The sequence below is a fragment of the Phalacrocorax carbo genome, chromosome 12 (assembly GCF_963921805.1).
Source record: "Phalacrocorax carbo chromosome 12, bPhaCar2.1, whole genome shotgun sequence".
In the NCBI taxonomy this organism is placed as follows: Eukaryota; Metazoa; Chordata; class Aves; order Suliformes; family Phalacrocoracidae; genus Phalacrocorax; species Phalacrocorax carbo.
In genome coordinates, this window is record NC_087524.1 from 19,290,142 (window position 1) to 19,313,171 (window position 23,030).

The 23,030-nt window shown below is 45.0% G+C and overlaps 1 protein-coding gene across 1 annotated transcript in view; it reads left to right on the forward strand.

Annotated features, from left to right (window-relative positions):
• Nucleotides 1-3,196: 3,196 nt before the first annotated feature.
• The window catches only part of LHPP (phospholysine phosphohistidine inorganic pyrophosphate phosphatase), an 85,576-nt gene continuing 65,742 nt past the window's right edge, over nucleotides 3,197-23,030 (forward strand). The window contains exons 1-5 of the mRNA XM_064464349.1: nucleotides 3,197-3,328; nucleotides 16,749-16,936; nucleotides 17,652-17,805; nucleotides 21,369-21,432; nucleotides 22,608-22,700. Of these exons, the coding sequence (XP_064320419.1) occupies nucleotides 3,213-3,328; nucleotides 16,749-16,936; nucleotides 17,652-17,805; nucleotides 21,369-21,432; nucleotides 22,608-22,700 (615 nt within the window). The 5' untranslated portion in view covers nucleotides 3,197-3,212. The remainder of the gene's footprint in view (nucleotides 3,329-16,748; nucleotides 16,937-17,651; nucleotides 17,806-21,368; nucleotides 21,433-22,607; nucleotides 22,701-23,030) is intronic.

Below are 23,030 nucleotides of genomic sequence, written 5' to 3' on the forward strand. Positions count from 1 at the left end.
CGCATCGCGCATCGCACATCGCAGAGCCAGCGGCTGCCTCTGTCCCCCCCGCCGACCCACCTGCAGCTCCCCCGGGCCAGCGGCGGGCCAGCCGGGTGAACCCCCTGCCTCAGAGGGACCCAGGGAGGCGAGGATGGCTCCCGCATCCCTCTCCTGCACCGAGCAGGCTCCAGGCTTGATGCACTCCCTCTGCCAGCGGCCGCTGGTTTTGGATGTGAATCTATTGCACGGTCCACAGGGAGAAATGAGCGACTTCTCGTTTTGGGGCAGCTCAGGGTCTGTCCAGTCCAGACTCTGAGCCCTAACTCCTGCAGCTCACCTGTGGCGTTCACACTAGTGCCAGTTTATAGGCAGGGAAACTGAGGCATGCCGGCGCTGGGGGAGTACCTGCCCCACCAAGCAGCCCCCCGACCAACCCTCCCTGCCTGGAGTGGAAATGCCTCGTTGTCTGATCATACCTGTAATGAGGACAGCGTAGGCAACAGTGGGTCAAGCCTCTCCACCTGTCCCGTGACGATGAGCACTCCTAGCCAGCCCTGCTCATTCAAAACTTCCTAGCAATGTCTTTCTGTACATCTGTATCCCTTCAGGGGGATGTTTTCCCCTCTCCTTAGCGTTTCAGTGGTTTTCTGGTTCTGTGAATCAGGCCAAGGTGTAGATGAAGGGGCTCCCTTCAGCCGGAGGAGGCCAGGGAAGGCAGCCCTCGGTGGGAATCTGCTTTTATTCCTAGGAAGAGGTGCAGATGACAGCCCTCCTCCTCTTTACAGGTGTCTCAGCCCCAGCAGAACTGGGCTTTCTATTTGCCATTGCAAAGGCATAGGCCTTAAGGTAACAGGAGAGGAAGAAGGTGAGATGAAGATGTGCAGGGCGACATGATTACAAGTAATTGGTATTGTTAATTATGTGGCGGCAGCGTCCAAGAGCCTGTTTGGCACTGGCCTCTGGAATGGGATACCACACACGTGTAGAAGAGAAGGGAGCTCTGTCCTGAGAAGTTCACACACTAGAGCTACAGACCAATAAAGCTTAGTTCTGGGGTTGCACCCTGCGTGAGAATGAAGGCAGTGGTGAAGTCCTGTGTGCTAGCTAAGTATTGCTTAGGCATTTAAAGTTCCTTGAGGTGCAGAAGGAGAAGGAAGGGGAAGGGATCAGCTGCAGTTACTGGACAGCATGCTGCAGAAGTGAGATCAAGTACAGAAAATGGATAGGAAGTCTTAGTGCAGATCCCATTAATGTTTTTAAAACAAGATTCTTTTTGTGGCACAACATCTAGTTTCAAACTACATGGAGAAATCATATGTATTGTCATATGGTAGGTAAGTGCATGGCTGACTATTTTAAGAATGCTCGCAAGCCTTGGCAGAGGGGTTTTTTTGTGTTTTACAGGAAAAAAAACCTCTAATCTGATATATGTGAGACTACAAATACTTCTCTTTGAGTTGTTGTGTCTGCAGGAGCCGAGAAGGGAAACTGTAGCGCTGAGATTAATTTGTGAGCTAGCAGACATCTTCAAACATCATCGGTTTAACACGTGCATGCACAGCGACCTAAAAACATGCACGCGTGTAGAAAGACACACACGAAAAAGCACACATTGCATGGATTAGTTTTAGCAGTCTGTTTGAAGTTGGTCCGTTTCCCAGCTCAGGCATTAAAATTCAGCCTGAGTGCTGTCTTTAAATTGCTTTGATGCTAGGTGGGTTTCAACCCTGACCTGTCCTGATGGCAAGTGATGGCTGTAACAAGCTGCAGATCAATATTCATAGCGGGTGTCCTGGACTGATAACACTATCCAAGACAATGTTCACTATCGGTGGAGACAGCTGAGATATTGCGCCATTAGTGATGTTGTTTTAAATAACCCGATCCATTTCTGGGTCTATTTAATGAATTTCACAGTTTAGATATTATCTTTAAGGAGAAGCCAGAGGCTATTCCAGAAACGGTGATGCAAATCAATGCTGCCAAGGCTCCTCTGCTTTTCTTAAAACAAAGTGGACTACAATTCCACTGCAGCTCCTTACATATTCCGGGAGTTGTGGCACTCTATTGATAGTATTAGCAATAAGAAAGTATTTGGACTTTATCGAAGGAGAAAACAATATTATCGGTAAAGCTGGAACACAGTTGATAAAATCTTATCCGTGATTGTAAAACGCAGGGGATCAGTTCAGTTCTTATATGACAGGTCAGTGTTTTTTTTCTCGGTTCTCCATCCGAAGCGCTGGGCACGTATGAGAAGTTACCGTCGAGGCAGGGCACAGCCCCATCAGCGTTTCAGCTGAGCTGACGCGCGTCTCGTCAGGCTTCTGCTGCTGTGTGGATCAGTGCCATGGTCCCCAAGGGCCGAATCCTGCCCTGCTTCAGTCCCTGCAGACCCGCAGAGGCACCCGTGGCGATACCGGGTGTGATTTGGGGTGCACAGCAAGCCCGAGCCCTGCGGTGGCCGGGGGAGCGGCGCGGGAAGCCACCCTCACACCGGGGGCCGTCCCACCGCGCTCCCGCTCCCGAGGGGAGCTGCAGGATGGGAACAGGCCGAGCTTCTCGTTGCTTCGGAGGAGTTGGAGCCGAATCAAGACAAGACCTGGGGTGCTCTTGCAAAGGTATTGCTGAGGGTCTGGAGCCCTTCCTGGAATGACAAAAGCAGTATAAGTTTTTAAGAAAGCACATATGTTGCCTTTACATTTGACAGCATCTGACTCAGGTGACGAGTGTATTTCAGAGGATGGAGGTTTTCCCGTGGGAACGCAGTGTCTGAGGGAGTTTATCGTGAAAGAGGGAAGGAGCCCTGGCTCTCGCTGACCCGCTGGGCTGCTTTTTTATTGCCGGTGGTGCTTGCCGACCCGTTCAGCGGGCTGTGGGCAGCGAGCAGCCCGGGCGCAGGCACTGCTTGCGTGGAAAGCAGCTTACCCGTGGAAAAGTGCTTACCTGTGGAAAGGGGCAGTCGGTTTGGTGGGTGGATGGAGATGCCGGGCGCTTACTGCTTCCCTGCGATCGCTTGGGAAAACCAAACTTGGTCCACACAGCCACCTGCCTCAGGTGTTTAAAACAAAAATAATAATACTAAAATATAATGATGATAGTAATAGAGGCGGTGCGGGGGCGGCACGGGCTGCGGGAGGCCGGAGGGTGGTGAGCCCGCCATCCCCGGACTACATTTCCCAGCAGCCCCCGCGGCTCGGCGGGACGGGGCGGTGCGGGGCGGGCGGGAGATGGCGGCCTGGGCGCGGGCGGTGCGGGGGCTGCTGCTGGACGTTAGCGGCGTCCTCTACGATAGCGGCGGCGACGGCGGGGTGCCCATCGCCGGCTCGGTGGAGGCGGTGCGCAGGTGGGTGCCGGGGGATCGGCGGGGCACGGAGCGGCGCACCCCAAACCCCTCGGGGGAGGCGGGGCTGGCGGCGTGAGGGGCCGCCCGGAGCGGGGGGACGGACCCCAGGACATGGCGCTGCGGGCTGGGCACCCCAAAACGTGCCATATGGGCCTGGCCTTGGGCTTTGGGGCTGCACCCAAAGGCGAGCGAGGGTGGGAGGTTAAAACCACTCCGGCTGTGCAGCCCCCCCTCCCCCGGGTTGGTGTGTGAAGTTGAGTGGGACAGGACAGCAAACGCCAACGTTTTGGTTCACCTTTGGTGTTTTTGAGGCGTATTTAAAGTGCGAGGGATCCCACTGAGCGTTGCGGATCCGCTGCCCCTGGGCTGGAGGGGAAGGGAGCCGGAGCGGCGCGGACACATCGCATCCCGCCTGGTTTTGTATTTACTGTCATCGTCACACGTGTAGCAAGAGCAGGCAGGGTATGGGAGCTCTGGCACATTCCCCCAGTAATCAATTTTAAAATATTGCCCGTGCTAGCATGGTGCTTCTGCAGATTGATCAGCTTGGCTGTCAAATTAGCTGGGACTTCTTGCAGAGAACTTGCAACCCACCAGAAACGGAGGATTTCAACACTGCAGTTAATGATTGCCCAGGTTAAGGTGACTCCAAAGCAACGTATTGTCGTGGCAAGTTACTCGCCAGCGCCCACAGCTAGCGAACTCCCTCGCTTGTAGCTGGGTAATGTAATCCAGTTAACACAAGCAAAGTAACAGCTGCTAAACAGACAGTGATTTCATTTATTTAACTTACCTTACCTTAATTAACTAGGTTGACTTGCCGGTGTGTCCGTATTGGCCCTGCTTGACTGGAGGAGCAGGATGGGGCTAGGGCAGAGCAATGGCCACAGGGCCATCTTTGTTTAAAGACAGGTATTAATTTGTGGGTCTGCCCCGCTAGAGGAGGTCGTGGTTTTTTGGAAGAGCCTTTTGGCTTTATGTGATATTTTGCTAACCCGCAGCAGAAAATCCAGATCCGTTCCATGTGGCGAGTGCTGCTGTGTGTATCCCACTTGAAAAGTTTTAATGTCTAAATACTGAACCCTTGTGAAACATTGACAGCCTGCTTGGTGAGCACCTCTGTGGCTTCTGACCACATGCTTGTGGTGAGTGCTTTGCTGAGCGGGAAAATATGCAGGAAGAAATATTGAAATCACTAAAATTAATCTCTAAAGTTTAGTTAAATACATGCCTAAATGTTGGTGGAACCGCCATGGAGAAGGCAGAACTGGAGAAGATCCAAATGTACTGGTAATAAAAGAAGTCTTTGCTGCTTTTTTGCTGTTTGTTTTTTTTTTTTTTTAATTATTATTACATCTTTGTTCATATTTCTTGAAATATATGTAGTGGGCACATAAAGTGTTATTGGATGAATCTTCTGTTTTCATCTACAGGATCAGAGTTTCCAGCGCTGTCAGAAAGCAGCGTTTGAAGCAAATTTAAGGCTTATTGGGGTTCTTGGCCTGTTTGTGGTGCTCAGCTAGACGGGGGGAGCTGCGGGTGCTGGGAGAGCCGACAGGAGAGCAGCGCCCCAAGGGAATTGGGTGATATTAGGCAGAGGGAAAAGTTGCTTTTATAAAGACATTGTATTGAAATCCTGTGGCACGTGGATTTTCCAAGGGATCGCATATGACTTCTGTTCCTGTTCCTCCATGTCCCCTTTACGCAGTATTTCAGCATGATTTATGTTCTCATGCCTTTCTGTAGCTATGCGATGGGCTCAGGATTCAAGAGAAACCCCAAGAAAAAAGACCGGTAGCAAAATGAAAGCATTTGTTTTCCCCTGGGTGTGCAGAGCAGCCTGTTTGCTGACTGCAAAGGGGCAGGTGCTGCTGGGGCAGCCTCTGCAAGGATTAAACTTCCCTGGCTTTCCTTGTCTTGCTCAAATCCTCCTGGTACTATTGCTTCCCGCTGAGGCTGGGGCTGATGCCTGTGCCATCCAGTCTTTTGGGGAAGGAGAGACTTCTCCTGCTCTCCGTCTTCCAGGAGAACGTGTCTTACCGCCCTGCTGTCACTTCTTGCCGAAGGGCACGTGCTGCGGGGACCGTTGCGTGCGCCGAGTTTGTGCAGCGTGGGGCAGCCCAGATCATAGCTGAGGCCTCCAGGCATGGCCCAGACAAACATAAATAACAACTACTTAATTACTGTTGGAGATCAGGTCATTCCTTTAAAAAACAGGACATATTCAATAATATATGCGTCGTGGTTCGTCAGATGCTTTTGATGTATTGATTTTTCTCCTAGGTTTTTAAACTTTATTTTCTGTTGGGTTATAGGCTTTTATTTAATAACCTTGTCACTGCTGAAACCTCCTGCATGGAGGCAACGTAAACTCCAATTTAATTTATGGCAACGTCAGAAATATGCCGATGAAACAACAGTAAAATTCTGGCCTTGGACTAAATGTCAGATATTGCGGGCTTTCCCTTGAAATACTGGAAATTTCCATGGGGCTTGTCTGCAGCTTCGTGCACGAGGCTTGTTTCCGAGGGAGTGTGCTGGGAGCATCATGGCTGTTTTTAGCGTGTGTGGGCACCGAGGAGTTTCATGTCAATAAGCAATGGAGAAGCGGTGGTCATAGCTGTGGAAACTGGGGACAGCAGAAGTGAGTATGGAAAAGTGTCAGGAAGGGGAAGAAAAAAGCCAAAACATTTTGGTCGGGTCATTCAATGTAAGTGGTTAAGAATAATCATTTTCCTTGGATAAAGTCAAGTAGCCTTATTTATCTGCCTATTAAGTTGGTAATTGTTCTAGCTCACACCATTTAAAATCTTTATTGACTCATTATCCTGTTGCCAGTTGGTCATTAATATTTGTGTCTGCGTCATAGTACAGCTCGGTGGTTTCAAGCAGATGGATTAAAGCTAAAAGCGGCTCTTTTTTAATTAATTCATTTTTGTATCAATTAAAAAGTCGTAATTGCAGATAGCTAGGAACTCTATAGCTAATTCAAATTGATATGATCTTTTGCTAAAAGAGATGTCTAAAATCTTTTAGTGCACATATATGCCCAATAGGAGTCTTAAATACCAATTTGATAATTCATACCTCAGGTATGGACTCTCATAATACAAGGGCTGACCTGCTGTCTTCAGATCATCTTGCTACATCATCTCCCACACCATTACAGCAATTAGCTTTGTGTAACAACATATAGTACACACCAATAAGAATCCTAAGTAAACATTTTCATTTGCGGTTCGTTTCATATGACTGAAGCCATTTCAGCTCCTTCAAACTATATTTGCTGGGCTGTTTTTCTTGTTTTCAGCCAAATTGTGCTATGCAGTTACTTAAGTTAGTATTTGAGAGAGTAGCATTGTAATTTCTGCCAGTAGGAGTTGGCCTGTTTTATATTTACGATGGCCACGGAGGGGGTGGTTCTCTCTTGTTTCTTTGTCTTTAGCTAGCAGTGCAGTCAGATGGAGCAGAAAAATGACCAAAGAAGCTGATGGACACTGAAACATCCTGACCAAGATGACATTGAGTAACACTTCCCAGTGCCTTAGAGACCCTCCTGCGGAAAGCATCAGTAGTCACTATCCAAGTTGGTCTAACTTGTGATGAAACACCAAGTTTAGAACTGGGAATGCTTTATTTATTGCTAAGGTACCTGTACCTCTGATAAATTTCACCTGTGAAATATCTTAGGATTCAGTGTGCGTTGAAAGGGAATTGGTGAATCAGAGATCAAAAGGATGAACCACAGAAGTATTTGTCGAACAGGGCAGATGTCCTTCCACCCAAGTAATGATAAAGTGAATCTGGATCCTTCTTGTTACTTGGCTGGACAGTGGCAGACAGGCACCCGTGTGCCTAAGGGCATTGGCACCCCTGGTTTAACCCAGAAGCCAGGATTCCAGGAATGCCATTAAATCCACCGGGGACTGTTATTGTTAACTTTAGGTGGGAGTGGTGGATGACTAGAAAAACCAAAAGCAGCTGGATAAGATCATTTGGCCCTTCAAAACTTTTAACCCGTAACATTACTTGATTGTTTAGTTTACTGTGGTGTACGTTTGTTGTTGTTCTAAAAAAAAATCCCTATAGGAGAGTTAAATAAAACACATCTCTTCCGAGCGTGTGCGGTGAACTGGCAGATGCTGTGGAGCAGATGAGAAAGCCCATGGACAAGATCAGAAAGCCCATCGGTGACTTAAAGGCTTCTTCTGGAGCCAGCCTTAACAGCACCTCTGTGCTGTGCTGTTATTGTCTTAATTGATTTACACAGCATTGACATGAGGTGAGCTATTCCCTTTTTATCTTACAAATAGTAGGGAGCTGGTCTCTTACAAGACAGAAGGTGGTTAAACATCCATAAAAGATGCTTAGCCTGTGCTCTGTTATTTGCATTTACAGCTGTGTGCTGATAGTGTGCCCATTAGCATATCCATATGAAAAGCACACAGTAGTTGGACATTTACAACATCCTGTTGTTTGGCCAGTATAGTGCATCTGTTAGCACAACTTTCTACAGAGTCTTTTAAAAAAGCAACGGAAATCTGGGGAGCAGGGAGGCTGTGGAGCAGCTGGACAGTCGTGTTAAAATAAAATACCTGGAGAGACTAACAAGGCGAAGATTGGAAGGAGAACAAACGGAACTGGAACCGTAAAGCAATTCAGCGTGCGGGGGTTCGGGTGGGACAGTTGTGAGTTTACAAAGAGCCATCTGAAAGTGCGTGTGCACCAAGGAGTAGGAAATCTTTGTTATAAGAGAAGATAACCGAACCATGGTCTAGCACAGTCTGTGCAGATGTTCAGAGTTTCAAGGCTTGCTGCGCCTTCAGGACATGTAATAGCAAAGGAGTTTTCCTCCTAGAAAGAGACTTTCAAATAAACTATACAAACTCTTGTGTAAATATCCGTTCTTTTGTTGTTGCACTTAACTCTCTTTGCACGTGCTATCCATGGATCCCAAAGAAGGGTTGGTGTCACCTGCCCTTCCTGAAGCATCGGAGACACAAAAAGATGAAGCAGTTCTGTATTGTTCTGTGGCTGTTCGCTGGCAGAGCCAGAAAGAGATCCAGGAATTGATCCTCGGTGGGTGCAGAGTTGTCAAAGCTCCATTCTAGTCTGTAACACCAGCTATGGCCTCAGTTTTCTGAGGGCAGTGGGCCTTCCTAGCCTGTATTTGCTTTCCTTATCAGCAGTGTTCATTATTTTTAAAAAAAGATCTGTGTCCCTGAAGTTGTGGGTACTCCCAAGTGCTGTCTGCACAAATTGCGTGAGTAAGTGCTTACATTTTTGGAATTTAAACATCATTAACCTTTAGGGTCTTGAGCTACTTACTATCCACCGGCACAATTACGTGCTGTACAAATATTTACCAATAAAGAATAACACTACGCTGATACCTACTACCTAAAGGTACTTGTTCGTCCACAACCTCGCATAAATACTGATTAATCCCTGAAGAGGATGAGCAGCACTCTACCTCAATCTGTGCTTTAGAACTTGACTTGTCTCAGTTTACCACAGCAGGAGTAATTATTTTCTCCATCTTTCATGTTTGGTGAACTCAGTCTGGAATCTTAGAACGGAGCCTGGTTCTTTGCACATCCTCGGCAGTATTGCCATTCACATTCCATGCTGTCTTTGCAAGTGATGCACAGGAATTATTTGCCGATTGCTTCCAGATTAAAATCAGACTAAGTTTATTGGAATGCAGCTTGGTCTTTGAGCTGTTGCAGTGAAATAGGATGGTGCTTTCTGAAGTAGGTAATCAGAGCACATGAGAGTGATTTCTTTCTCTATAAAATAGGCTGAATGAAACCTTTTGGCAATTTACTTTCTTCTTCTGAGAAACAGAATTCATTATTTACAAACAAATACCAGTTTGTATACAAAGTAAGAATTTGACCATGACAAAGATAACTTGATGTTGTCTGAAATTTTAATGGAATAATTTGTAGCTGCAGAGGCAAAAAAACCCCAGCTGCTTTTAGCACAGAATGAAAGCTATTGGAGTATGATTCATTATATTGTCCTTAAAAATGTTTTGCTTAATGCAAATAAATACATTCCAGGCCTAACTGAATCCCCAAAGTTCAGATTTTTTTCTTGACAGCTCCAAAGCAGAGAGTTACCACGTATTTAAAGTCTACCAGAGTTTACTTTCATTATAAAATACACCCGTATTTTTGAATCGCAGTCGGTATCATGTTGCTGTGATATTACAATCAGCCAGCCGCTACAAGATGAGGTGAGAAGCCCTGATTCAGATCCTGCAGTGCAGTTAAAGGCTGGGACTGCTAGGTATAATACTTTAAGCTATTTTGGTAATCTGCAGCAATTAAATGCGTCTTGTTACTGAATGTAGTGGACCAGAAAGGTTTTTCTTATATTCTGCTATGTGCTTCCGTTCTGCAGATTCACTTCAGAAGCATGGATTATTTTTATTAAATACTTGATTCAAGAATTCACTGTTGTGGCATATTGTTGTCTACAAATCTGTAGATAAGCCTGTTGTCTACCCTTCTGTTCAGGCAGGCGGGATGTGATTTACGGTATCAGGTAATTTGTTTGGTAATTCTGGTCTCCAGCTGTATTCAGTGGTCAGAGAGAGGCAGCCTTTGTAGAGAATTCAGGGCAAGACGGACTTTGTGTTTGTTTTGATCTACAACTTCCAATGTTTATTGCTACCTCTGAAAAATTCTGAATGATTGAAATACCTAAATAATGGCATTGGTAGGTTTTTAAAATTTACTTTGAACTACAGTTTAGTGATTTTTCAGTTCTTGCTGTCAAACACTGTCTCAGAGTCGTGTTTCCAGAACCTTTAGTTTTATAGCAGTACCCTTTCTTATTTCACCCCTGCCAACCCTTAAATAACATTGGCCTCTTTTCTTGCAGCTCCTTCATATGTGCCTATTAATCTGCCTTCATTCTTGTTCAAAGGTAATGCCCTCCTATTTTTTAATTCCTTTTGCAATCCCTCCTTTGGATTCCATCCAAATTATCCACTTCTATATATAGAGAGAGGTGAGCCATATGGGTCTGGAGAGGAAATTGTGCTCGTGAGATAGCAGATGTAGAGATGAGTTTCAGACAGAAGAATGCGAGGGGGAGCAGGGCCAAAAAGTGCTGTACGTAAGGATTTGTCAGACCAGCTTTGCTATATAGAGCAGAAAGCTGGACCACCAGAGAACGGGAGTTTTAATGAGCTCGGCTGCACATAGGACCAATGACAGGACATCAGTGAGTGGAAACACCGGGAGATCAGGGGACAAAAGTAGCATCAGAGGTGCGACAGCAAGATTTAAGCAGTTTGGATGTACTGTGAGGATGGCAGAAATCAGAGGAATGGAAAGGTTTGGACACCAGGACAGAGAAGGAACAACCAGAAAGCAAGCCAAGGTCGCTCTGTCACAGGAGCGTGTGTGGGGCTTCATCCACAGTCCTCTGACCTTGTTGCACCTGCTGAGCAAAACACTGGGAAGTTCAGTGTTTCTGTGGAACAGGGAGAGGGTTGTGCTGTAAAAAGTGGCCAAATGAACTAAGGATAGATGAGGGCTTTTATGGCTGGCCTCCATCAGACTTCTGAAGTAATGTTTTTGCTTGGTGTTATTTCAGAAGCTGAAATTAAAGATGAAAAATGCTCGCTGCTGAAATAGCCACTGAAATAGCATGAATGCAGATTCGCAGAGAAAGTATAGTACATTATTGCCACAAATGCAGTTTTTAAGCACATAAAGCAGAGCAAAGGTACTGCCCCCACCTGCAGGTGGTACTGCAGGCTTTCCCACAGCAGGACCCCAACAGGGGTTATCGCTTTCAGCTGGTGCTGAGCCTCTTCTCAGATGTGTGTCCTGCTCTGGCAGTGGGAGGTTCTCCCAGGAAAAGCCTGCAAAGATCAGGCTCGGGATTTGCATTAATTCATACATGTAACATAATCTGACACTTCAAGATGTAACCTGTTCATCGCAGGAGCTAGAAGAGGGTCTTTGCCTTCTGTGTACAGCAGTCTGTGACCTGCTAGGTGATTTCCTCCCCAGCAGTGGCAGGGTGAGCCAGTGAGGCTTTCGTGGGCAATGGAAAAACATCCCATTGCCTGCTACTCAGCAGCGTCTGAAGGCACAGAAAATTTTGATACCTCCCTTTGTCCTGGTCACTTACCATTTTGTGGTCTGGATGAGATTTTACCCAGTTACGCAGACCGTTGAGGACTGGTGCTGATTTCTTGGTGCAAACCCCATTTAATTCATGATTTTGAGTGCGTTTTTTAGATGCTGGCTATAACCGCATCATGCGCAGTGGTTCTCCGTCAACCAGGCAGGCTAAAGAAGTGGTATAAATTTCTGCTCTTTTCAAACTCTTCTGTATTGACTTTGAAACTAGACAAGTCCTTTCTGCTTTTGACCATTCTGCTCAGTTTCTTCTTGGCTGGGTTTCATCTCTTCTTGACAGGAGATGTTTTACCTGTAGCATCAGCACCCTGGCCCTTGCAGAGGACGATAAGCGAATGTTAGCCCTGCCCAGGTGGGAGGACGGCATTGCTGCGCAGGTGCTGGTTTTGCTTTATTGTTCTGTTGCAGGTAGATAACTCTCTGGTACTGTTATTTCCCCATGTTTCAGAGATGGTATTAGAGTGCTGACAAGTTTACTCTGAAGCATACTGGTATTTGTCTGCTGATGCAAAAAAGTCAAATAGCATAAGTGCTTAGCATGCTTTCTTTTCTTTTAAATTAAAAAAAAAACCACACAACAAACCCCCCCCCCCCAAAAAAAAAAAAACAAACCAACAAACCACAAAACCCACAAACCACTCTGAATAACCAAAAGCAGGATAAAAAGCCAGTTCTGGAAGTCTCACAGCCAGCGCTCTTCCAAACCCCTTTGAAGTTGGCGTTGGACAGTTGCCAGGTTCAGGCCTCTTGCCTCTTCCAGGGTTTCCCTTTCTGTCCCCCTGCCCGTCTGCACAGGACCTGACGGCTGCAGGCAGGATTCTCCTTCTGCTCCCGTGTTAGGAAGAACCTTCACTGCAAAAGAAAGTGGTCAAAGTCTGAAGTTTAGCCTTACACCATGTCCTTAGTTGCTTCTGCCACGTGCAGGATGATGTGAATTTAAGGAGCAGTGATGACTTCCAGCCTAGATTCTGGAGCCATTTCTTTTCCTATCAGTGTCACAACCTTTACATCATCTGAAAGAACAGGTTTTGTGTTTTATATGCCCAAAGGCTGCCCATAAAGGTTGGCAAGGGCAGTTGGTTAAGTCTGCACAAGGTCAGTCAGGATGTCTAATAATTGTCCTAACACTTTACCTGTTATGGAACAATAATGAGAGTTTTTTTCATTATTTTCGGGTGAGTGAACCTGGCAGATGCTGACAGCCAGCAGATGTGTAAAGTTCGAGGTGATTTGTAAGGGACCGGCTCATCTGACGCACGGTAATTGCATTGTGGGACATTGTCACTCAGCGTCGTGTCCTGCTCCAGCAGAATGAGGTAAAGGTCAGTTCAAAGAGCTGGTGTAGCGTGAGGGGCAGCTCAGGGCTGAAATTAAAAACCTCATTTCCATCTCTCCCATATGCGTGTGCTCACGGCATGCCTGGAGCCGGGTGGGTGCCCCAGTTCTAGATTGAGGGATTGTTTGGACAACTGAGCAGTTGTTTCGGTCTGGAGTGGGTGTAAATGCCTCCTCTGGTAAGGCTTAGAAAAAGTCTCCCTACCCACCTGTTGGTGTGTTAGCTCAGTGCTTATCTGTCTGCTTATAGTTTTGGGCTTGGAAGTTTCTTCTGTGACTTGTTCCTTTGCTTCAGCGCCTGCGTGCCGTGGCAGCTGCCCGGGCAGCTGGTGCCTGCTCTGCCAGCACAGCCAGAGGGGTGCAACTGGACTTTTCATGTGCTCCCTGCTGCCCTGCACACTCTGCCGTCCCCTCTGAGAGGGCCTCCAGGAAGATCCTTTTGCTGTAGAGATGCTTTTAGCTGAGTTTGCCATTTGTGACACCCTAAAAGGTCAGAAGCTGCTCTCCCTTCACACCTAGCTCCCCGCATGCAGGTGAAGTTCAAGTTCCCCCGTTCCTGCCTGTGGGCATTAGGAGTGGTGTGAGCGGTCATGTTGGAAATGGAGCGGGTTCATCTAATGATGAGCCTGCTGACAGCCCTGAACAGGGAGTGACAGGTGGCCTCGGGATGCCCGCAGCTACCTGGACCATGCAGAGCCCCCGCAGCATGGAGCGCCCTGCTGCCTGCCCGTGTGCTTGGCTTGCGCTCTCATCAGGATTGATTTCTGGTGCTTCTGGAGTCTGACTGGGATCATTATCACGGCCGCGATGTATGGAAGTCAACCGAAGCCCTGATTGACTGGGTTCCCCAGGTGTGCCTGAGCTTCTGTAATAGAGATGCTGATAAATCTGTAATATGCTGGAGATCTTGATAAAATGTGTGTTGTGTATTTCATCTGCTGTCGCCTCATTCTTCTGTACTCGCAGGTATCTAATCTTTATCTTACAACACATCATCACATTACAAATTTTGTTCTTTATTCTTCTCCTAACATCCCCACACTTGCTGGCACTAGAAATTAGAGTAACTTGCTCTGCACGTGCCTAGAATGTGAACACCGGTGGCTGGGTCAGCTCAGTACCTCCAGGTTTCGTGTTAAGCTGGCCAGTTTAGTAGCTGTGTTCCCAGTGCAGTATTGACTCGCTGTGCCAAGCATCCTGCCTCCGTCAGACAGAGACCTTCAAGCTGTCTCTCTTGGTTCCTCCCTGTGCCAAACCTGACCATGAAAACTGAAGGAGAAGTTTTGCTGTGAACACAAGCGGAGCCAGGATTTCCCCCCATGGAGAACTGTGGTTAAAAGCTCCCACTGATTACTTAAGCTCTGAGTTAATAGTTGTTTGCCGATGCGTGCTGGCCTGCAGGCTCTGCTCACGGTCCCCATGCTGGGCATCAAGGGATGGATTCGTCCCAGTTTGTGTATAATCGTGCATGTACCAGTGAGCTTGGCTGTATCGTACAAGGATTTGGCAGAGAGTTAGCAGAGGGCCTTTTTAGAGATGCTAACTTTGAAGGAAAAGGTGGGTTTTCATTGAAAAGGTATTTTTGTAGAAATAAGTCTTCTCTGGAGTTCTTGATGATTTTTCTTTTGTTTAGCATTCCAGGGTATTTTTGAGAGTCCTTTTCATGTTTCACCAGAGAGGTCCCATTTTCTGACCAGCTTGGTCTAACTCTTTGTAGAACTCACCTGATACTAAGCATTTACTGAGCTTGTTTGTTGTGGTGGTAATTGCTGGTGGCCATGAAGGTGTGAAGCAGTCGAGGATGTGTCCAGACTGCTTCTGCTTTCGTCTTGCCTTACAGATGTTTAGCTCTGTTTTTCATCTAAAATTCTGAGAAAGAAGTTAAATTTCTAGTATAGGAAAACTGAATCTCTGCTTTCACCAGGCTGACCTGTGAGGGCGTATTTGTCTGTGAAAGTAGATGGTTAGTGTTGTTCCTGGATTCATTTCGTTGACCTTTAGGAAGAGAAAGAATAGATTCTTATTGTGAACAAATGTCTGCATCCAGGCAGTCGTGAATCACAGGATTTTTTTCCTAAGAGTGTGCAGATAGGCTTTGCATTGAGAATGAGTTTTTTTTAACCACGGCACACTCTATTGAAGTTTGTTATGGATCCAAATTACGCTGCTTTGCTTTTTAACTACAGCAGAAACCGTGTTTCGAATAACAGATGTGGAATACTGTCATCCCACTGTCACACCAATTGTTCATTGTTCTGAGAAGGTCACATCATAATTCATTAACAATAATTATTCCCTGGGTACACCCTGCACTTCTTCACTCAATTGCTTCATTAACTTGTGAGTGAATCTCACATTCACTGCTCCAATCAATGAAGATATATTTATAATGTACAAGTGGATGCTATTAGTTACAATATATTAACTGCCTAATTTAAAATAGAAAAGCTATCTTTATGAAGGGCAATTAACCACTAAGTGTAATTGATAATTCACATACCTATGATTAGGAAAGACAAATAGTAAGAAAGAAATGAATCACCTGCATTATTGAAGAAGACACTGGCGTGCAGTTTTAACGAGTGGAAGGGGCTTTGTGGGTCAGGACCAGATTTCTAAGAATCCTTTGATGGAAAGTTCGTTACCTCGAGGTGGTTTCAGTGTTTACACCAAATGATTGGGACCATCTTTCCTAGAAAAGGAACCCACCACATTTTGTTGTCTTGAGAATCAACGTAGGGGCTTTCCTAATAGAAAAGTCCTTTTTCATCCTAACACAAAGGAAAGTAATAATTATTTCAGTAAGAATTTATAAGCCTAGCCCCTACCTTACCTAGATATCTAAACCCATATTAGCTCAGGTCCTCAAAGATAATGAGGTACAAATTCGCACTAAAACTGACAAAAGTTTGGCATTTTAATAGATTTGAGGAGCCAAGTGACAGCCCCTTTGGCAAATATTTGAAAAACAATTGTGATACATTTTCAATGTTTCTGATTTTCTGTGGCCACTTTGAAATAAGTTGGTTCTCCAAAAGGCTGACAACTCATCCTTGGAGAAGAGGTCCTTCCGTGACATCCCCCGTAGGTCACCACGGCTTGGTTTGGGAAACAGAGTCACTCAGAGGCAGAGGACTTGCCCGAGATTGCAGGGTGCCGCTCCACAGGAACTGTGTCCTTGGCTCTGCGCACTTGGGGCCACATTTTCTTCCCTCGAGAAGCGTTTACCTCTAAACGTATATTAATGAATCAGTTGAAGTACTGTATTTTTCAGGATTAGCCACCAAGTAACAGCACAGGTGTTTATGAGAGATTAAGTGAAAAATGTAACTGAAGCTACCCCAGTGTTGATAAAAGTATCATTGCAACTAGCTGGCCTCTTACCTGGAGTCTGCAGAAGTGCAAAGCTTTGCTGTTACCTCCAGCAGGTCACTGCAGCAGGCAATCAGTAAGTGGAAAGGAGAAAATCCCAGTTAAAATGCTAATAGCCAGTGGTATCACACCAGGTACTGTGCTCGTGGCTGTGCAGTGCCTTCAGTTCATCTGTGTCCATGGACTGGTTTAAAGACAAGGAACTGGATTTAGGGAGTTTTGGTGTATGGATGGAGTGTGTACCTGACAGGCTGTGGTATCCTGGGGATGGTGGGCACTGCCTGCGCTACCGTATTCAGCTTAGCTCTCTGCTCCAGAAGGGCAGTTACATGCTATGGCAAGGGCCCTGCAGGTGAAACTGGCTGTAGTGCCCAGAATCAATATATTTTAGGCATGTCTTGGTCACGGTAAAGGATATTGCACCTGTTTTGGAATTTCCTCTTTGCATTTTTATTGTAATTATCCAAGTTAGGTGTGGGACAGCAAAGCTGATACTCCTAGTTCCTTTTCTATGTCCAGTTAACCCTTCTGCTGCTTTTACTCAACAGGATCAAAGCGTCTGGTCTGAAGTTGCGGTTCTGCACTAACGAAACCCAAGCAACCAGGGAGAAGTTCGTGAAGAAACTCCAGGGCATGGGCTTTGACATCTCCGTGGCTGAAGTCACTGCCCCAGCACCAGCAGCCTGCCGCATTTTGAAGGAGCGCAGCCTGAGGCCACACTTGCTTGTGCACAGCGGTGGGACAATGCTGCAGCAGATGCTGGGTCACGTAGGGAGTCACCCCAGAGAGATGTGGGCATTTGCAATAGAGCAGTGAATTCCCATAGCTCATGGGGGGAAGGCCTCCCAGCTGTTGTTTTCCTACAGGGAAAAGCTTTTTCCTTAGTCATGAGACTCTGGAATAAACTTTAGTCGCCTGGCCTGAGCGAGGTCTCAGTTATGGCAGTGGTACAGGGAAAGCATAGAGGAGTCTGCTGCTTAACCACAGAGACTAGGCGATAGGTGAGGTCTTGTGCAGGGCATTACATTGTCTTTGTTATCATGGCAGAGTTTTTAAGTTTAAAGTGTTTTCTTCTGTTGAGTGTGGGTATGGAGAAAGGAGGTGGATCCTGCCCTTGCTATTATACATTTTCATTCAACTATCCAAGAGTTTGCTTTGGGTTGAGGTGCCTGGATATAACAAGCTGAGATATAACTGAGATGTGGGTGGCGGGAGCTAAGGCAAGGGTAGGAAATGGTTTATTTTGCTCTGTTGTAGGACTGGTGAATATTATGATCTGGGCAGGAATAGAAAGGGTCTGAAGAGCAGCTGATTCAGACTTGGTTTTTTTTTTTTTAATGTGTTGGGGAATGAACGAAGGGAAACATAAATCTGGGGAAAATGATCAGTTCCAATGGCATCTGAAATGCTAAGGGATTTGTGGATTTCATTTTTTTTTCCTCCTTCTGTAGATCTTGTCCCTGAATTTGCTGAGATTGATAAAGCAAATCCAAACTGCGTGGTTATCGGAGATGCAGCAGAAAACTTCACCTATGCAAACCTTAATGAAGCTTTCCGAGTTCTGATTGGGATGGAGAAGCCTATTTTGATCTCCCTCGGAAGAGGGTGAGTTAAGCACTGTTTGTTTCTTCCTCTAGTCTCTATAGTTTTAAATTTTGCCCAGTATCTTTGTACTTAATGGAGCCTGGATATCGGTGTGGGCATTCACACTACCAACTTTTAAGCAGTTAATCTATGTGTCTGGACTGGAGGCTGATCTGCTTAGGTATCTGTTAATGAAGGATCCTCAGTGGGTAAGTCAGTCTCCTAACTTGGCCTCCTGTCCTGAGTCACTTACTTGTAGTCTTTACAGGGGTGTAAGGGGAAACTGAGGTGATTACACTGAAATAGGTCTCTAAAAGGAGGTGATACCCATGCTCCCTGTGAGCCACAGTTCAGCCCTGTGCTGATGCAGGGTTGCAAAGGGCACTGGAAGTCACTGAACTTGCCAGGCCGAATCCTCAAGTTGACTTTGAAAATACTCATCAGCAGGGCCCCTGTGCTGCTACAGCACCGGGTGAGACAACGCTTGAATTTCAGCTGTCGATGGTCTTTTTTCTATAGATAGTGCAGAGTAAGCAGTTGTGTAGGTGCATTTGATCGAGTGCTAGAGGGTGAGAGATAGAGCTGCTCTTCTGAGGAGGAATTGTAGCAGCCTTTAGAGAACCTGGAAATGTGTATAAGCACAGCAAATGCCAGCCTCCAATCCTTCAAAGTCAGCATTCAAGACTGAGCTAGACCTTGATGAAACAATCCATGTGTTTGCAGGTGGTGGTGGTAGGATTAAGTAGCTGTAGTTTCGTAAGCCACTAGGAAAAGGACTTTCGTTGCTTTAAGAGCAAGTCTGAGAGCCTCTTAAAAAGCCCATAGAAATCATGGGGAGTTTGGATTTTGATGTGTGCGTCCCCCAAGTGAATGAGTATTGAAAGAGGCCGGCAGGATTATAGGCACTGCTTTCTTTTTGTCTTTGCCCCTGCAAGATCTGAGAGATGAGAACTGTTGGTTTAGCTGCTGCCTGTAGCCATGTGTTCCTGCCTGAACTGAAAAGAAATTATTTTTAATAGTGAAATAAACCCAAAACAAACAAAAAAAATCCAACAGGCCATGCTTCGATAAAGGGCTGTGGGTGCGGATTTGTGATGCAGTTTGATCTTCCAGCGTCCTGAAGTTACTAATGGTGAGGAGGATCAGGTGGTCCAAAAATTCTCTGCTTCAGCAGACAGTCAGCCTGGTTTCCTCTTCCACGTTCAAATCCTGCCCACATTTGTAGTGGTTGAGATGTGATAGTGGATGTGGCTAATGGCCTGTGTGACGCAAATGGCTTCTTGCTATTTGAGTGGTACTTAAAGATGCCTCTCTGAAAGTTGGCATTTGCATCTCTGCAGGATGATTCATATGTGTGAAAATGTCATACATATCACTTTCATGCTGGTGGCTTGAGAATTGCCATACATGAGGCATAAGAAAAGAAGCCAGGAGAGTTTTTATTTGCTAATACAGAAACCCTCCCAATTTATGAAAGTAGCTGCAATGCACAAACTCCCCCTGAACTATGCTGGAGATGGGGGCAGATGTGCTTTTGAAGTGACAGTTCCTTTTTTTTCATAGTTTGAATATCAAAATACATTTTTAATTATTCTCTGAACATTAAAGGTAAATTTTGTCCTCCTGCTTTCACATGCAGGAAAAATCCAGTCAGGGAATTTGAACGTTTTCCTAAAAACAATTCAGTTAGATGTATTCTGAGATTTTAAACAGGAGGTTATTAATGCCAGCGCTGAATAACGACGAATTCCAGCATCCTTGAAGGAGTTACTCTTATCTGTCTCGCGATGTATGGGCTTAAAAACCACTGCATGTTTAGCTTGAGGAAAGTGTAGTGACAACTTTTTTCAGTGGTTCAATAGACCGTAATGGGCATGAAAACCCTTCTTAGTTTGTGGGTTATTGATACAGCTGGGTAGAACTTAGCAGTGGGAAGGAGCAGTTAAATCCATTGTTTTGCCTTATCTGACGCTCACGATCTGATCTGACACCACCAGTGAAAAGTCCTTACTGTTTCTCAGTTAGAAGGCTAAGGAGAAAATGTTGAGCCAACAGCAGAATGGCTAATGTAAAACAACCAAGTTTTGTGTTATGTAATACCGTCTTTCAAAATGAAATATAGAATCAACCTTTGCTGAAGATTTGCAATGTGATCAATGCAAAAATGCCTTTGTACCCTGGGCATATAAAAGTATTTATTTATTTGGTCATTTATTGATGTAGAAAGCTCTGAAACAGACCCACTGTTATTTTTTTAAAATGTTATTTTTAATTTAAAAATATAGATTTTTGGATATTCTGAGCTCAGTTTTCACCATAAGCGTATCTTTTTAAATGATTGATTATTTAGGTAATGGGAACATGAGTTCTGGTAGGTAAGTTCCCTGACTCGAAGAAGGGAGATTATAAATCGGATGAATTGTTCACCTAACTGGAGAAGCCTTGTTGATGCAAAGGGCCATATACAAAAACCAGCCACAAGCCAGCTATGTTTTTAACATGCAGAATCAGTGTAATTGGGTGGACCTTAACAAGGTGCCTGCCTTGGGCAAGTAGGTTGGTTTTGGTTGAAGTTTTAGTTAGTTCTAAACCACAACAATTCCTTAGAAAACGAAGGTGTCAGAGTCACTGAAGCAGAATGCCCTCCTCCTGAAAATGGAGTGATTTACATTTAGCATCTGTTTTGGGCTGAGAGTGGGAATTGGCTTTGTAATTTCTTCTGTCATGCCACTGTCAGAAAATTAAGCTGTTTACGCTAGACTATAGAAGGTTAATGGCTGTTCTAGCAAAGGTCAAGTGGTCATTTTAAAGGGAGGCTGTGCTGAATAATCGAAAATGGCAGAAGGATAAGGCATAAAATCTTAACTGACTGCTCATCCTACCTTTTTTCCTGTCATATAGAAACCTTTCTTTGCTCTGATCAGGAGAGCTTGGAAGACCTACATTAATGTGAATTGCTATTCCAGAAAAACACCGTAAAGATACTAACTAATTTTGTGAGCTTTATAGCAATAGGAACATTTTTAGAAGGAATAAAATTTAGCTTGGAGGGCTTTCTTAGTCCCGCTAAACAGAGCCCTGGCTTTCCTCATGTGGGAGGCTGGTGACAAGCAATGATGGTCAGCTGCCTGTGGTCCCTTTCCAGATACACCAAAGGAGGTGTTAGAGCTGCTGGTTGGTGCCAGCCTTCATCCTGTATCTGCCAAGGGGTCTCTGTCGCTGATTAAAGGAAGAGCGATGTAACTGCTGTCCTTTGTGAGCAGCTAGTACTCTGTGCAGTAAAATACAGGCCAAATTCATCCTTGATATAAGCTAGTTAAATTCCCTTTGAACCAGTGGAGTTGTGTCCCAGATGCCAGATGGGCATCCGGTCTGAGATCTTTTCCCCAAGCATTGCACGGTGCTGAGCCTGTCCTTTACTTAATTCCTGGTGTTAAATTAAGGCTCCAGAGTTTCTGATGACTTGACTTTTTGTTGCAGCCATATGGACATCTATATAGGCACAGAAATAATAAAATGTGGTTTCTTTGTATTTAACTGCCAACATTTTCATTTCATTGGAACTTTATCACTTTCATTTCCAGACGCTACTATAAAGAAACTGATGGTCTGAAACTTGATGTTGGAGCATATATGAAGGCATTAGAGGTATTTTATAGCTTGCATTATGCTTACTTGCTCTGTGCACCTTGTTAAAAGAGTAACTGGTATAAATATGGGTCATCTTCTGTAATTACTCACCTTGGTGGAGGAAGTTTCCACAGATTGAAACTCATTTGCTGCATTTTGAAGACGGGTGGATTAATTTGTTTTCTGGCTTCGTTCATTTTTAAAAATTTTATTTAAAATGTGAACTTTTACCATTGTAGTACCTTTATTGGAAGTGAGGCCCTTGAAAGAAGGAGTCATAAAAGAAAAGCAGGGAATATTGTCTGCAAGGTACCCAAGAAAAACTGAAGGTCCATTTTATGTTTGGTGTAGCGTTGTTAACACAGCCCTTACCCTTAACAGTTTACAGCAAAAGGCCCTTATTCAGCAAGACACTGAAGTGCGATCCTGTTTTTAAGCCTGATTCAGTGTGCGCAGAACTGGAGCCCAATAGATAAGCCAACCTAATAAGAGGAGGAGAGAATCATTATTCTCCCTTTTATAGGCTTGCAGAGAGATTAAAAAAAATACACAGTGAATGCAGAAAATAAAGCAAGGTAGAGTAATATACAAGCACAGAAGATAGTCAAAATAATGTATGCTTGCAGTACATTCATTTGTATCTGTGAGTTTTGGGCAGAGTTTTTGCCTTCTAGCTAAGTTCAGGCTTCTAGTTGTCTTGGAAAAATCTAGAAACACCTTTTTCAGCATAGTACTGATATTTAGTTGCAGGAAAATAAAACTTCAAATCTGGCTGGTCACATGAATCATTAAAAATATGCCAGGTGGTTGAAGAAACCCTCTACATCTTTTAAGGCCCTCCAGTACTTTTGATCATTTCCTACAGAGGATGTTTGCAATTTCTTTAAGAGTGATGTTCTTCCAAAAATGAGTGATACTGGGACCGAGTCTGAAGCCTGCTCTCGTGACGGAGAATGTAACAGGTTTGTAACTTGAGATGTTTCAGGAGAACTTTCTCTCCTGCCAGAGAGCCGTACATATTTCTGTTATCCAAATTCTCCGATATTCACCTTCACCTGCTAATCCGTTGTGTTATTTAAAGGCAAAATTCAATAATCACGTACCTTTTGTACAAATAACTGGAGTTATGGAGTTGAAGAAATCCTTTTCTGATCAGCGTTTTTCGTGTGTCCTTCTCGCTTCTTTTTTTCCAGTATGCTTGTGATGTTCAAGCTGAGGTAGTGGGAAAACCAGCAAAAATGTTTTTTGAGTCAGCCTTGGCAGAAATGGGAGTTCCACCGCAGCAGGTAAGGTTTTTGATGCTGTGACCACTGGCTGTGCCATGCAGCTGTGCCCACAGATGCATTTCTTTTTTTTGGCTTGCTGTCTTTCGCGGAAGGTTATAGAAGAGGTTGAAAGGAATGTGGCCAGGAGGAGATGGTAAACTCTGGGTGGATATACAAATATTTTTTTCCAGACCCAGTGTGTTATATATGGTGCAAAGAAATATTTATATTCAGGATCTTCCTATGAATTACTCAAACTTAAAAAAAGAAGGAAAATAAAAATTGTTGAAAAAATGTTTCAGAGGGAAAACCCCCCATGTTTACCCATTCTGTCAAATAATGTGAAGTAGA